The 13,894-nt window shown below is 33.1% G+C and overlaps 1 protein-coding gene and 1 long non-coding RNA gene across 5 annotated transcripts; both read right to left on the bottom strand.

The window, feature by feature from the left end:
* Positions 1-316: 316 nt before the first annotated feature.
* On the bottom strand, positions 317-4,489 carry LOC107854291 (phenylalanine ammonia-lyase). The gene is made up of 2 exons (XM_016699298.2): positions 3,777-4,489; positions 317-2,222 (listed from the first exon to the last, which is right to left on the bottom strand). Exons 1-2 carry the CDS (start codon positions 4,163-4,165, stop codon positions 473-475), a joined length of 2,139 nt encoding a protein of 712 aa, XP_016554784.1. The 5' UTR covers positions 4,166-4,489; the 3' UTR covers positions 317-472.
* Positions 4,490-7,388: 2,899 nt separating this feature from the next.
* On the bottom strand, positions 7,389-12,121 carry LOC107854287. 4 transcript variants are annotated; one of them, XR_007046280.1, is made up of 7 exons: positions 11,883-12,121; positions 9,871-10,727; positions 9,460-9,710; positions 9,163-9,373; positions 8,981-9,073; positions 8,799-8,900; positions 7,389-7,817 (listed from the first exon to the last, which is right to left on the bottom strand). It is a non-coding gene; the product is annotated as an uncharacterized LOC107854287 (long non-coding RNA). The 4 variants fall into 4 exon arrangements; XR_007046277.1 differs by having other exon boundaries at positions 9,795-10,727; positions 11,883-12,120; XR_007046279.1 differs by having other exon boundaries at positions 8,799-8,887; positions 9,795-10,727; positions 11,883-12,120.
* Positions 12,122-13,894: the final 1,773 nt, after the last annotated feature.

Here is a 13,894-nt window from a genome sequence, read left to right as displayed (position 1 = left end):
CAATCAAAGTTATGTTTTCAATTTATCCACTATGTTTGCTCTGGTTCAAGACTATGGAAGAAGAAGAGCCACCTGTTTTCTTAAAAAAAATAGTCTTCCTTTTTTGACTTTGCTTTTTTTTTTTTTTTTTGAAAAGAAGACTGAGATTCAATTGGAAAACATAGGGAGGTGGGGGTGGGAGTGGGGCGCTGGAAGAGGAGGAGAAGGGGGGGCTGCGTTTATAGGGTAGGGGGTGGGGGTAAGGGCTGGAAGAGGAGAAAACGTAGAGAGGACGGGGTGGGCGGGTGGGGTGAGGGGTGTGAAGAAGAAAGAAAAATGAGGGTGAGGATGCCTTTTTTATTTTTACTGAAAAGCAGACTTTATAATATATAGCTACAAACCAACATATTCAAGATAGCTTTGTCAAAATTAATACAAAAATAGCAAAGTAATTGACAAACATAAACATAAAAACTTGTTTTTGTGACAACTTCTAACAGATTGGAAGAGGAGCACCATTCCACTCCTTGAGGCATTCTAACAATGAATCAATGATTTGTCCATTGCACATTGCTGTGAACACCTTGTCACATTCTTCACCTGGTGACATTACTCTTTCTCCTGTCAACAATTCTGTTCCGAGCTCTTCCCGTACGAACCTGTAGAGCGGGTATGATCTGCATTCCTTGATCCTGTTGGCAATCGCGGGGTTCCCACTTTCCAACGCGACTCTGGCACTCTCGACTTCTTTTGGTAAAATGGCCTTTAACTCGTCTTCAAAAGCTGCAATCTTTTGAAAGATTGAGGTGCTAGCGTTCTTCTCATTTTCACCATTTTGCAAGGCGTGGTCAACGAGGACTTGCCTCAGTTTCTGCATCAGTGGGTAGTTAGCACTGCAGGGATCATCAGCATAGGCGAAGAGGTATTCACGGTCTACAATGCGGAGCAAGTCTTTTTCACAGAATCTTGAAGGATGAAGTTCTCCATTGGCACCCATTGTCAAGGTTCTCTTAGCTACTTGGCTAACCGTGTTCTTGACAGCATTCCTCAAATTCTCTTCCAAATGCCTCAAGTCGATAGCTTGGCAAAGTGCCACTAGGTATGTGGATGACATTAGCTTCAAGATGTCAACAGCTTCAGCTGTTTTTCTTGCTGAGATTAAACCCAAGGAGTTCACATCTTGGTTGTGTTGCTCTGCGCTTTGTACGTGGTTAGTTACTGGATTTGCCAAGAATTGAAGTTCTGAACAGTATGAAGCCATGGCAATCTCAGATCCCTTGAAACCATAGTCCAAACTTGGATTTCTCCCTGCAGTCAGATTAGATGGCAAACCGTTGTTGTAGTAATCATTGACAAGCTCGGAGAATTGAGCAAACATCAATTTCCCTATTGATGCAAGGGCTAATCTAGCATTGTCCATAGAGACACCAATTGGAGTGCCCTGGAAATTGCCACCATGTAAAGCCTTGTTTCTTGTAACATCGATCAAGGGGTTGTCGTTCACTGAGTTAATTTCCCTCTCAATCATCTTGGTTGCAGAACGGATGACTTCAATTTGAGGGCCAAGCCATTGGGGTGATGTTCTAAGAGCATAACGATCTTGCTTTGGTTTTTGCAGAGGATCCATTTCGTGAAGCTTCTGAGCTGCCTTCACATAAGAGCTACCATCCAAAATGTGTTCCATAATTGCAGCAGCCTCAATTTGTCCAGGATGGTGCTTCAATTTGTGCGTCAAATGGTCAGTGAACTCGGGCTTTCCATTCATTACCTCAGCAAAAATAGCCGAGAGAACTTCAGAGAAGACCCCGAGAACATTAGCGTCAAACAGCACAATTGAAGCCAAACCAGAACCAACAGCAGTACCATTCACAAGAGCAAGGCCTTCCTTAGGCTGCAGCTCGAAAAATCCACCATTAACTCCAGCAACACGAAACGCTTCCTCAGCATTCAGGATCTCACCATCAGGTCCAACAGCCTTAGAATTAGGCCTGCCAGTAAGTAATCCAGCAATGTAGGACAACGGAACAAGATCACCAGACGCGGTGATTGTGCCACGGAGTGGCAAACATGGAGTGACATTGTGGTTAATCAACTTGGTTATTGCTTCCAAGATTTCAAATCTGATGCCTGAATAACCTTGAAGAAGTGTATTGATCCTAACAAGCATGGCAGCCCTTGTGCTTGATTGTGGCAATGTGTGACATGATTCTGTTCCATTGCCAAAAACTCCTGCATTCAAGAATCTGCCAAACCAAACCACAACAACAATCAGATATGCCCCACAACATGTCATAATAATTAAAGCAATTCATTATGTAAATACTAGTAAAAAGAAGAATGGGCTTATGTGAGATAAGTCATTATCATGTCCATCAAGAAAAATTTGATGGTCATTGTTAGGATTTCTGGGAAATCTCTTTTTGCCAGAGCCTAAAAGAACAATTTTTATTTGTTAAGACAAGTGACCTATTTCCCAAAAAGAGAAAAAAAATTGTTTGGAATTTGTCATTTACTCTATAATAAAGTAAATCTAATGTAAGAAGATAGCACATCGAACAACTCTGAGCATCACCAAAAATATATGAAAGAATGAACTATTTACATGTGCCCACATGTCTCTCAAATCATCTCTCCAGCTCAGCCAACAAAATTACACCTCACACACTTTTCCCTTTATTTTTTATTTTTTAAGTGCATCTGAACTATTTTATTTATTATATAGATACTGATGCTCACCAAAATCTAGACAATTTACAAAGTCACCTAATGTTTTTTATTACAAAAATTTAATTCTAGTCTCAAATAATTTTGGTTTCCATTTCTTGACCACCAAATAACAGTTTTGATGGTACCACTTATTCGTTGCCATACATAAGTCCAGCTATTTTCTTATACCTACATTAAATACTTTTTCCTAAAAAATATATACGCAGCTATTTCTTCGTTTCAAATTATTCATCCCAAATTTTTTAATTTTATTTTCCATTTACTTATCTTTTTTTCGTTAATCAAAAAGAGACAAAAAAAATTTCATATTTTACCCTTTGCATTAATTATTTTTTCTTCAAATTAAAATTTAAATATCATTTAATAGGGGTACTATAATAAACTAGGTATGTTATTAATTATTTTTTTAATCACTGTGTCATCTCAATTTGAATGGGTAATTTGGGACGGAAATATTATTTCTTAAAGACAAAACTTTTAGCAAAAACCTCAGTGAATTATTCATCCTTTTTTCCTACTGTTCAGAAACTAGGCCAAGCTATAGATTCCTACTCACAAAATTCATAGAAACAGGATGTCCACACAAGATAGTTTTTAAACAAACCTTATAGCTAATCTCACCAATCCTAAATAGCTAATAAAATATTTGAAATTTATGATGCTCCCTCCCTTTCAATTTATTTCTGGTACTTTCTATTTTAGTCCCGGCAAAAGAAAAAATCTTTTTCCTTTTCGATAATTTTTAAATTTTAATTTTTTTTCATGTGACATATGTAACACTGCAAAATTCAAATTCATTTTGATATATTCACTATACTTTTAATTTAAGATCAATATTTAAAAGATACGTATAATTTTTTAATCTCGAATCAAAACTAAACAATCAAATTAAAATCGATGAATTATTAAATATGCTATGATACTTATATGATTATAATACTTACACACAACAATACTCTAGAATACAAATCAAATAGGTTCACATAGGTTGAAACACACACGCAGAATATATAAATCTCATATATTAATGATCTAAAAAGCAAAGCTAAGTTAGATAGAAAATGGTTTACCTAATAAGTTCCTTTTGTAAAGCACCACCATTCTTTGTCCTCCTATGAGAAGTAGCACCAAAACCAGTAGTAACACCATAACTATCAGTCCCTTTACCCATACTTTCCATAACCCAATCACTACTAGCTTTAACACCAGCTCTTGCATCCTCAGATAACTCCACTTTCACAGTTTCAACATTACCCTTAGCAGCTATTGAAGCAACTTGTGCAACTGTCAATGTTTCACCACCAAGTTTCACTATTGGCTTCCTAAACTCTGCCACCATTTTCTTTACTTCGTCTAAATGGCTACCTTTCAATGACTCTGCTGTCATTTCCCAGTTCAATGGATCCACTTTGATGCAATACTCCATTTCTTGATGACCATTTTCAATAGCAGCAGCCATTTTTTTTCCAAGAAAATTTTAAGGGGTTGGTTTTTTGGTGAAGAAAATGAAATGGAGGTCTTTTTGGTGAAAAAATTCAAGAAAATATAAAGGGGTTGTTTTTTTGGTCAAGAAAATGTGAAGGGGGTGTTTTTTTTTTGGAGAAAAAGCTCCAAGAAAATACAAAGGAGTTGTGTTATTTAGTGAAATGGTCCAAGAAAATGTATAGGGGTTGATTATTTTTTGGTGAAATGATTCAAGAAAATGTAAAGATTGAAGAAATTGTTGGAAGAGAGAGTAATGTATGTAATTAAATGTGAGGATGGGTAGAGAGATCCTGATTATTGAAGATGTAAGTTGATGTATAAATAAGACGGGGGAATGGGTACAATTTTTGGTAGGTGAGTTGATAAGGGGTCCATTTAAAATGATGTAATTAATATGGACCGTTTGATGGAATATGTGAGAAAATTTTCTTGGTAGGTGGATATAGAGAAAGATTAATATGGACCGTTTGATGGAAAGTGGAATGTGCGGTTTAGATATGAGGACAACGGGGGCAAAAGATGATGCATGACTTTCGAAAGGTCTTTTTAACAAGGGTTGGTGCCTGGTGGATTTTTGGAGAAAGGTTTGGTGCTTTTGGGTTGTTGAGATGCTAATTAAACGTTCGACAATAGATTTAAAATTCATCCAAAAATATTTGTTTGGTTATAAATTAATTAAATTTTCATATATTTTAAATTTAATTATAAAAATTTATATTCAAATATTTATTTAGTCATAAAATTAATTAAATTTTCATAGATTTTGAATTTGATTATGATAAATTATCTTCAAATATTTGCTTGGTCATAAAATTAATTATATTTTTCATAGATATTAATTTGATTATGAAAATTTATTCTCAAATATTTTTTGGTCATAAATTTAATTAGATTTTCATATTTTGAATTTAATTATGAAAATTTATCTTCAAATAGTTATTTGGTCGTAAATTTAATTAGATTTTCATAAAGTTTGAATTAAATTATTAAATTCATCTTCAAATATTTGTTTGGTCATAAAATTAATTACATTTTCAAAATCTAATTTTACCAAATTTTAAATATTTACATTTCTAAAAACAAACTTGGGATAACCGGTGGAGCTATCTCCAGGTGATCAGGAGGTCACGAATTCAAGTTGTGTTAACAACCTCTTGGAGAATCACCTTACCTTGTGGTCTGGCCCGAGCTTTGGTGGATCAGCTGGCTAAATATTTTCAAGTTCTCAAAAACTGACTTCATTTCTGGACTTTCACTTATAAAACTTTCAATTTTCTTTGAGTAAAGTACATGTATAAAGACCATTTTAAATTCCAAAATTCACAACTTTAAAAACTCAAACTAGCTCTGATTTGGATGTAAATTTTAAAATTGAAACTAAAAATATGGGAGAGAAAAATGAGTAATGGATGATATTAGTAAAAATTTGGCTCTTTTCAATCAAAAAAATAAAAGGGCTTTTTCAAAAGTTGGTGGTTGGTAAAATATATAGTATAACTTATTCATACCAAATTACTATACATTCAAAGGCATGTCGTTTAGAAATAATATACGTAAAACATTTGTACATATGCGCAAATATGGACGGACATAACTTTTGTTCTTTCTTTCAGAATGAATATATTGTTTGTGAACATGAGAGAATTGCTCAGGTAGTGAACATTTTTTATTTTCATATAAAATTGTAGCTTCGAATTATTGAGAAAATGTGATTATTTACCTTCTTACAAAATAAATAGAAGAAAATGACCTTTTCAGATATCTTAGGTGTAAAATGAAGATCTCTTATATGTAAAAAGTGAAAATCTCTTGTTAAAAGGTCATAAAACTAAAAAAAAAAAAAAAAATTATAAATGCCTAGAAAATAATTTCTCTCCGAATTAAGGAAGCCAAAAAAAAGAAAACAAAAAGAGAGTAGAAATGTACTGTTTTCGAAGGTTTAAATGATATAATAATTGAATTAAGTGAGTAATATTTGAGAGTTTATTTTTCTTTTATTCTTTAAAGGACAAAGATAAATTCGTAGATTAACCTATCGATAAAGTAACATTTGTCAGTTCTAAATTCGTTTCAATCATCAATATTTTTGTACAGAGAATTGTAGCAATAATCAATTTAAGGGTTAGTTCATCAACACGGAAAATTCATCAAATTGATTTTTCTAACTACAAAATCAGTCAACTTTAATTTAATATTCAAATTAAAATAGCTCTTTTTGGGAATAGGATAGTTGCCAGCAAAAACGATATTTTAAAATATTAGTTGAGAGTTTCGATAATTAGAAAATTAATTAGTTTGAAGATTTTTCATAACTATACTATAAATTGAGTAATCTTCGTATAATTTTTCAATTTAATATATGTGTTGAGAATTTGAAGATCCTTATGGCTTCATCTCTTTTTTGCGTAAAAGGATTTTCTTCTAAGTACATATAAACTTTCAACATTTGTATCATTATTGTTGTTTCGGGTACACAAAATATATGTTTGCACAAACACTTCAACACAAGTTAAAGATTATATCAAGAACACTTATGAAGTTTTAACACCTTCAACACAAGTTCATCATGAACTTTCAAAGAAGTATGCTATTTAATGAAACAAGATGAAGTAGAAATAAAGTCAGGTCCTCTGAATTCATGGAATGTCCTTAAGAAATTAATTCCCCTCAAGTACCCGAGGTCACTACAAAAAAAGGCTAAATTTGCGGGGGTTATTCTGCTCATTGTGGCGGTTTGGAACCCCCATAAAACGTTTTGTGGCGATTTAGAGAACCACCGCAGTTAGCATCGCCATGAGCAATATTGTGGTGGATTTTAAAAAACGCCGCAATTGTGAAAGAAATCGCTGCAAAATAAATTCCGACATTGTGGCGGTTTTTTAAAGCAATTGCTGACGATTTGGAACCCCTAAAATATGATTCCTATTTTTTGCAAATATAATTAATGGGTGTTTATAGCCTACACAATATAATCTTAATATTCAAAATATAATCATCTGTGGGGGTCTGTAAATACTACAGTCCAACTTATTGCACAGTGTAATTTTATTTTTTTCAGTAATGTATTTTTTAATTGTATGATTAAATTAGAGCTATGTTATAATCATGTGCCCAAATAACTTATAAGACGTACATTGAATTGCACTGAAAATATTAATAATATTAAAAATCAGCAATTTAAATAACACATCCCAAACTACAATTAACTTAAATTCATATAAAATATCCTAAACTACAGTTCACATAAATTCAAATACCACATTCCAAAGTTTAACTCATTATTTGTAAAACAGTAGAGTAATATAAATCCACAAAAGTGATTCCATAATTTAAACAACATAAAAACTAAGTACTTTGTAGACGATTAGTGTCGTTGCCACTCGCTGATCCGCTTATATCCACTGGTGAAGTAGGCTTGCTCTCAATATCATTCGGCTGAAATGAAGAAAAAAATATTTGATGAAAAATTCATTAATAATCAACTACTTAGATGTACACTTACTTCTTACCTGTGGTTGAGGAGCAAACAAGTCAATCAATTCATCAGGAACACTTCCTTCCTTTGATATCATCTAAGTCTTCAAAGCGTTCAAAGCTCCTTCTAATTGGTACTCTAAATGAGAGACCTTTTGGTGCAAATAGGCATCAGTTGAGGATAACGCACCAACATTAGATGAGGAAACATTCAGATTACTAAGGCATTGTTTGGTATTTCTGAATGTGTTTGAAGGAACTGCTCCCATACCTAAACATCGTACCCTTCCTAAGTGTTCCTCCCCAAACAACTTGCCAATAATATCACTAGGGGAAGCTTCAAATTCATTACATTGAGTCACATGCGACTCAATTTGTTTTCATAATGGATAAATTATTAATTAGTAAATTAAAGATAACATTCGGATACCCTCAAGTACCCGTCAATAGGGATTTAGACAATAAATTTCGGTTATAGTAACACAATACCAAACAAACAAAAGATTGACCTCAACACCAACTTTGAATATCCATCATGTCAAACAGAAAACTGATGTCTCTCAAAGAAAAGGTGATACACAGATCAACTACTCTCGCCTGTCCTTTATAATCATAAAATCTACAAGTATGCTTATTTTAATGAGTAATAATATATTTCAAATTCTCTGTGCATCTGATCTACTTCCTAATAAGATAAGCTTTATGAACACAACCAAAATAATCCAATTTCAAACCTTTATTCCACCTGAAAGAGTTTAGGCCAAAATAATCCTAAACTATATCTCAAACTTAAACTACATCATTAAACTATTTCTGTTAACAAAATACATCCGTCAATATCTGAATCCTAGCAAAGAACATCCTTTCATTACGTTATGTTAATCAGTAAATCAATAGTTCTTCACAAATCAATCATCAAAAAAGCTTTAAAGACAGACCACTAGCTAATTAAGAAATCCTAAACCTATACATGGATATTTAGGATACTATGCATATGTTTGAAGACCAACAGACAATAGAAGCAGAAAAAAAAGAAAGGATTAATGATTTCTGTACATTTTAATTGAGATGAAAAATGTTTAATACAAAGCAACAAAATCAATGTAAAAAAGGTACAACATAGTGAAACTTACCCCTATAATTCTTGCCTCTTCATTTACAAATGATTCGCCTTTCCTTTTATGAGTTTCGAAAAACATTTGTCCCCGAATAGGTTTTACTCCTGTTGCCAAAAACTAAGAAAAAAATATTAAATAAACTATATTAAGACATTTAAATTATAGAAAAATAAAAAATTGTAAGTTAATATTCATACTATCTCATGTCGTCTTCTTGCCAATGATTTTGAGCCATCGGTGTGTGGATTTTTTTGCTTGCTTTAAATTTTTTTATTTCTTTTGCAAAGCGCCTATTGAATAAAATAATTAAAACTTAGAAAGTTAATCTAATATTTAATTAAAATAGCAGTTAAATTTAGTAAATAAATTAAAATCTTACAATTGTTGATGATCTTTTACAATAAGCAATATAACTAGCCCACTGATCTTTGTTTATACCCTTTGGCACATTATTTAACAATTCATTAATACTTTTGGCTAGATCATCAAATTCATCATACATCCTTAGTCTATGCGTAGCCCACTTCTTCCCAATGCTAGAAGTACAAGATCTGTATGCAATGGCTTCAGTAATCCTAAAAAAATCGAGGCTTCAAAGAGTAAAACATTGTTAGTTTCTAAACATGTATAGAAGTCTGACAGTAATGAATATATATATTTATAACAAAATCAGTACCTTTAAAATTGTCTCGAAGCAGTCTTCTTTGTAATTTTTAGGAATGCCTACTTGCCCTAACCACTTGTCAAAACTAATAGGGAATAAATTGCAATCAGTTGTCAAAGTTCCACAATATCCTGCAAGCAACCTTTGCGCTGCCCCAATTGCTGCACCATATTCATTGAAGTCCATAATTATGCGTTCTCCTAGAGATAGGTGATTGACATCGACTATCTTCAGCTTAATACTCTTGATATTCTTTTTTGAGTCTGTTAGAAACAAATAAGTTAATCATTTATAAGAGAAAAATAATTAAAAAGTTCATAATCAAGTTAAGCATATAAGTCGTATACCAATTGTCTGTACTATAAATGTGGTATAAATTCAGATATTGCGCTTGAATTAGAAGGTTGAATTTGGAGTTTGTACTTGTTGAACTTCATCAACTCGCGAGGGATTGATCCATCTTGTGGAGGAGATTGTACTGATGTTGAAGGCCCAATAGAAGGTTGAGATGGACTTATTGATGATGAAGAATGTCCATTAGCATCATGTGATGCAAGAGTTGATTTTAATGAATTTTTAAAATGTTTGATCTTTGGCATGACTGCACAGTCATAAGAAAATAACCTGTTTTCTTAGTTGATAGCATCCAGAGACTAGTTAAGACTAGTTAACAGAACAACTTGCCTACACCCATACCCTTGATAAAAAGAAATTTAAATCACTAATCGTAATAGTTAACAGAACAAACTTACCTATACCTCCAATGCTACACCTATTAAATAAATACATGACATGTGATTTACATACATGGTCATCAGTAATACACATTCTCAAATAAATTCCTTCACTCAATTCGGATGTACGTTTTTTTCAAAGTGAGCTGCAATAGACCAGTTAATGAAAAAATAAAATGTGATCATTAACTACCGAGTCAAAGAGAGTATTGATCTCGAACAACCACTATCCATTATCCTCTTTTCAATCTCAATAGTTCAAGATCAAAAATCACAATAATGGTAAATGTTAGTCAATTGAGAATAAGAAAAAGAAAAGACAAGACTTTTTAAGGAACAATAAAGAATAAGAAGAGTAATAAAACCAAATTTCAGTGAATATTAACAAGAGTTAACAAAAATTACAAGTCAGATATGGACTATAATATCGCAATCTGAAATTGAATTTAGTAAGAAGATGACAATGCGTGCCTCGTCAAGGATCTTTTAGTTATTGAGGTTTGACAAGAATATAGAGAGAGGCTTTCCCTTTAGCTTGCTTTGCTCCTAGAAAGCAGAGAAATAAGGGACGTAAAAAAAGACTTAGAAGTTATGTCGCACAAATAAAAATAGTTCAGATTATATAAAATTAACTAGGACCATCATATTTGTTCCAACTAAAATGAAGTGATACACAGTGGCAATATGAGTTCACATCTTCCATTGAATAAATAACCCCATTTTATGAAATCTACAGATAAGATATTATTTCATACATTTGGATATTGAAGCACTAGCCATGCCTACTTCTCTCTAAATATATCTTCGAGCCTAATCAACTAGGAAAGGTGATAATAAAATATTCATGTCTCCAAAATCTAATCGAACAGCATCAGTAAAGAACACTCAAATCCCAGGCTGTTAGTTCTTAATAGCTAAGACCATTGCTGGTCTAACTTGCCTCAAAGAATCGAGGTGTAAACATGATCGAGAAAAAATAAACTTAGTAATGAAATTCTAAATCTGGGAAGATGGAGAAAGAGCCCCTTTAGACATCCGAGCAGTATGGACTGTAACTGTACTAAGCTTCTACCCAATTCGAAGAGGCTGTTTTCGCTAGACCCTCGGTTCAAGAAAAAGAAATTCAAAGCAACACAAATTTTATTTCAACAAAAGTGCAAAATTAAAGTACAAGAAACAACATAAAAGATACAAGTAAATTATAGTTCTCATGAAGCAAACATAAGTACATTAACTTTCATCTACAAGTATCATAATTTTTTTAAAAATACTTGAATCTCACAACTGCCAAAGAGCTTAAATAGCAGTAAAAGTGGATTCGTACAACACCCAAGTCGAGTAAATTCTTGAAATATAGAAAATAACAAAGGTTCACCTAGAAAGATTCATCATGATGGTAAATTATAGCAGACTGTGAATATTTTTCAAAAAAATAAAGTCAACCTTATAATTTCTTGAGAGATATTGAACTTCATTGGGACCTAATTCGAAGCCCTAATCCAACAATAAGGAGAGAATTCATACACCAAACGAGGGTGTGGGGGGAAAGCACAACAAAACTATGTCTTTCATAAATCGTAATCTATCAAAATATGGTCTTCCATAAATGTTTTCCGCTTGAGCATCAAAAGTTTCAGGAAAATTAATATATTTTTTATCCTAAAACATAAATCAAAGGGAAGGAAAGGCAAAGAAGCTTACAATTTCATGATATTGAGTTGAGAGAAGAGTACCGCTTAGCCACAGTGAAATGAGAAAACCTGGAAATTGAAATCATAAGAGGTAGAAATTTACTAAAATGAAAAAAGGGAGAATTTGTCGCGTTATTTTTTGGTGTGAAAAGATCAAAAAAATAAGGCAATTAAATATTTTAGTAATAACAAAAAAATATGTGGGGAACCCTCGCAGTATAACTCAAAAATCGCCACAGAATAAATTAAATTGCAAGGGTTTTACGAACCGCTGCTACTTAATACAATTTGTGGGGTTTTCAAGTACCCTCACAATATAACCCCCACAAGTATACCTTTTCTTGTAGTGTGTTGCGGAATGTTTCCTCCCAAGATAAATGAATTCCCAATCAGAATGTAGAGGTACCTCAAACCTTCTGATTTTCTTCACAGGAGATGATCACACAGAGTTTTTAGAAGCAATAGAAATATTTTTCCAATGCAAAAAATTTTTGTTACCAAACCTGTGAAAAAATACAGGTTTATATGGACATTAAGTGCCCCTTCCAAAACACAGCAATGGTTCATCGAAAAGGTGTATCCTTTGGAACAATCATGTCTGTCCATTCAAAATAGTGTACTTTTTTCAAACAGCCACAACCATTCAAATAGTCATACCTTTTTTCAAAATAGTGTGTCTTTTACACGATGAGTTGTGTCTCTTTCGAGCATTATTTCTACATGCAGAAGCATGCATGTTAATGGAGGATCAAAAACTGCAACAAAATCATTGCATTTTTTTGACTGGATTTCGACCTATGTTTTAAATAAATTTTGTCTAAAAATTTAATCTCATCTCTAAAGCCAAAGTCGAGCCGAGTGAACGACGACGATGACGGCGCGAGGCATCTCTTGGTTCTTGTCTCACTTACCATGTGGAGTAAGTGTTTCTTAATATAAATACTTGAAAGTTTCATTCTTCCACCAATGTGGGAGAATTTGTAGGCTTTCCCACTTTTTAGTACACTTTTCATTTTGAGTGTTATCTCAATTTTTTTCCTTTCACATGGTTCCTTCCATTTTCCATTCACAATTTTAATCTTGAATCCAACAATTCCCCATATGAATGGGGAATGACTACTTTTTCATAAAATTTTACGGACAAGTATATGATCATCGTGAAAAGATTGATTGCATCTAGATAAGTGGGCTTTTTTTCAACTTTTCATAGTGAACATGCATCGGATACACTCGGTTAATCGGTAGATTTGATATCTTTGAACCGTTGAGCTTTAATGTACACCTAGACAACACATGTCACATGATCAGCCTTTTACCGGTTATGGTTCTCACTATTTTGTTCGGTTCAGCTATGAACACATTTCGGTTTCATGAGAGCTTAGAGAATAAGCCTTTACTAATATTCTCCTTGAAGTGGCTTCCACTTCGCCCTCACATAGGTGACTTCTAAACGTTTAATCCTATAGATGAAACTATTTGGTCAAATCTACCAAATTTAGATAATCATTAAAAGACTTCACACCATAAGTCTTATCCTTGTTTACTAAATGTCTGCATCATAAGAAAGGATTGGGTATATTGACAATGTTGAACCTATCAGACACAACTTTGTTTGATCTCCTTGAACCTAATTCTTGGGATCTCCAGTTTACTAGGTAGAGTTACTGTAACGGCCTAAAATCTCATCCCGAGATGTCACATGGTTCTTAAGGCTAAAAGTAGCCCCAAGCTAACCTTTTGAGCCTGATACTAAGTTTAGAACTTAATCTAATGACAAATAGAGCAAAACAAAGGTACTGTCATATCATATTTCAACTAAAATAACAAAGTAATAATGTCTGAATAGCACAATACTGAAAAGTCTAAAACACCACTGATCGCCTAGTCTGACAAAACCTCTGCTAGTCAAACTAGAGAGCCATTAGGACATACCTCAACTGACTCGAACTGATCTGAAAGTAATACTCAAAACACTATAAAAGCGAAAAAAAAGAGCTTCAGATATAGGTCCTCGAACCATGA

The sequence above is a fragment of the Capsicum annuum genome, chromosome 10 (genome assembly GCF_002878395.1).
Source record: "Capsicum annuum cultivar UCD-10X-F1 chromosome 10, UCD10Xv1.1, whole genome shotgun sequence".
Taxonomy (NCBI): domain Eukaryota; kingdom Viridiplantae; phylum Streptophyta; class Magnoliopsida; order Solanales; family Solanaceae; genus Capsicum; species Capsicum annuum.
The sequence above is the reverse complement of the archived record's forward strand: the minus strand, read 5'-3'. Positions and strand labels throughout refer to the sequence as shown.

Excerpts from the sequence above, each read along its gene's own strand:
- LOC107854291 (XM_016699298.2), bottom strand. The coding sequence starts at position 4,165 with ATGGCTGCTGCTATTGAAAATGGTCATCAAGAAATGGAGTATTGCATC. Across the intron at positions 2,223-3,776 it reads TTACAAAAGGAACTTATTAG|ATTCTTGAATGCAGGAGTTT; the intron begins GTAAACCATTTT and ends TTGGTTTGGCAG.